The following is a 2,723-nucleotide window of genomic DNA, read 5'->3' on the forward strand; positions in this document are numbered from 1 at the left end:
AATAATCTCCTTAATGCTGATATAACTGAAGAAGAAGTATCATCAGCTATACATAACTTGAAACTGGGTAAAACGGCTGGACCGGATGGAATTCTACCGGAAATGGTGAAATGTTGTAGTACTTCAATCATATCATACTTAACTATAGTTTTTAATAGGATTATGCAAAGTGGTGTATTTCCTTACGAGTGGGCAGGGGGTATAGTAGTTCCCCTGCATAAGAAAGATAATATAAATGATGTCAATAATTATAGAGGAATAACGCTGATGGATGTATTTTGAAAGTTGATGACAACAGTATTAAATAATAGACTCAAGACCTTTGCCGACGTTTATGATACAATCCCTGAATCTCAGGCAGGATTCCGAAGCGGATACAGTACAATTGATAATATATTTACATTACAATGTTTAGCACAAAAAATATCTCTCTAAACGTCGGGGTAGATTTTATTGTTTGTTTGTTTATTTCCGTAAAGCATTCGATTCGATTAACCGAAATCTCCTGTGGTATTCATTTATGAAAAATGGAATACATGGTCGTTTATTGGTGGTTTTGAAGGATCTATACTCTAAGATTCAGTGTGCTGTCAGGACATCAAATAACTCTCTTTTAGACTATTTCGAATCACTGAGTGGTGTAAGACAGGGCTGCGTGTTGAGTCCTTTTCTGTTCACGATGTTTATCCATGAATTACAGTCAATGATAGAAAGTAGTGATATGCGAGGGATTTTTATTGGAGAGGAGTTTATGGACATACTACTTTTTCTATATGCAGATGATTTGTGTATTTTTGATGACACAGTAATAGGTCTGCAAAGAAAAATTGATATTTTATCCAATTTTTGTAAAAAGTGGGGACTTGAAATTAACATGTCTAAAACCGAAATTTTGGTTTTCAGAAGAGGTGGTACTTTAAGGTATGATGAACAATGGTTTTTGAATGATAAACGTATAAATGTTAGTACTTACTATAGTTATCTGGGTGTTCTGTTTTCAAATAGATTGTCTTGGACTAAATGCATTGATACTCTCAAGATAAAAGGCAATAAGGCTTTGTTTGCCATTAAACAATTGCAATTTCATTTTGTAAATATGCCAGTTAATATTTTATTTAAATTGTTTGATATTAAGATAAAGCCCATTCTTCTTTATGGTGCTGAGATCTGGGGCTGCAAAGGTAGTCAAATTGTCGAAACTTTTCATAATAAGTTTTGTAAATTTGTTTTAGGAGTTGGTAAATATGTATCAAGTACGGCAATATTAGCTGAATGTGGAAGAAATGGTTTGCATGTGGATTATCATATGAAGTGTGTTAAATACTGGTGTAAACTGATTAGAATGAATGATGAAAGATATCCCCGACAGTGTTATTTGTTAATGAAGAAGCTGGATGAATGTGCTAGAATTACTTGGGCAACTCATGTTAAATATTTACTCGACATATATGGATTTGGTAATGTGTGGTACGAACAGAATATTGGTGATGTTAAGTGTTTCTTGCAGCTGTTTAGACAACGTTTGTTGGATTGCAACAAACAGAGTATACAGATGAAAATTTATGAGTCTCGTAAATTAAGGTATTATTCACACGTCAAGATATTATTGGATATATATAGAATACTAAACGAGCTCCCGTGTAATACCAATTTTATGAAACGAATGAATAGTTCTGGTATCTGACGAGCGAAAGCAAGTCAGATACCACAACTATTCACGAGTTTCATAAAATTGGTTTTACACGGGAGCGAGTTTAGTATTTTATTTATTACTGGCCATTTATAACGTTTTTAGAATTATATTGTTGAGTGTGAATAGGCTGGCACCTACACGATACACGGCATAATCCAACTGAGTATAACACCGTAATACTTCAAATACGTCAAAAGTTGAAACGTATGAATTTAATACAATCCAACTGTCCACCTTTAGAATTCAGGCGTCCGTTCCACAAAATTATCGTAGCGTTAAGGTTATCGCAACTCATATACTTTAACTTAGACCAACGACTGTCGTTGCGCTACCGTACGATCGCCTTGTGGAACGGGGCTTTGCACCTCAAAGTTTACAATCACGTCACACTACCCGATGACGGTATTTGTGGAATTTTGTTGCAAGATCCCTCGGCGAAACAATGCCATGTGACGTCAGCCTAGCAACAAGGTTGCTGGGGTCATCGAGTGTGCTTAAGCTCCTCTCAGTGATCTATCATCTCCACACACAATGTCGTTGAATAAGCCAAGGGATGTTGAGAGCTTTCAATATTTTTCGTGAAACGTGTTCCGAGAGTACATAAGCACGCGTTTTGGTATTACACAATGTGTAATACAGCTGTTTGTTTATTAAACGGGTGATCTCTTCACGGGCAAGTAATAAGGAATATTATGTTACAGCTTTCAGAAATAGAGACCATAGACGTATGATGTGCCTGTTGCGATTAAGTGAATTGCCTATACGGAGTAATCTGGGCAGAAGAGAGGATATTGATTCTTCACAACGCTTTTGTCGGCTATGTAACAATGGTTGTATTGAGGACGAAGTCCATTTTGTGTTTGTCTGCCCGTTTTACGCAACATTAAGACAAAAGTATATTCCTGTAAGATTCTATAACAATCCATGTATTAAGACTTTTAGTAATCTCTTAAATAGAAAAAATGACTGTATACTCAGAAATGTAGCTAAGTATGTGAAGGAAGCCCTATTATTACGTACCAAGTCGTAA

The 2,723-nt window shown here is 35.6% G+C and overlaps 1 protein-coding gene across 1 annotated transcript; it reads left to right on the forward strand.

The window, feature by feature from the left end:
• The first annotated feature begins 668 nt into the window (after nucleotides 1-668).
• On the forward strand, nucleotides 669-2,723 carry LOC139450783 (uncharacterized). The gene is made up of 2 exons (XM_071232618.1): nucleotides 669-1,614; nucleotides 2,378-2,723. Exons 1-2 carry the CDS (start codon nucleotides 680-682, stop codon nucleotides 2,721-2,723), a joined length of 1,281 nt encoding a protein of 426 aa, XP_071088719.1. The 5' UTR covers nucleotides 669-679.

Source organism: Haliotis cracherodii, unplaced genomic scaffold, assembly GCF_022045235.1.
Source record: "Haliotis cracherodii isolate W230 unplaced genomic scaffold, xgHalCrac1.p SCAF_8, whole genome shotgun sequence".
NCBI lineage: Eukaryota > Metazoa > Mollusca > Gastropoda > Lepetellida > Haliotidae > Haliotis > Haliotis cracherodii.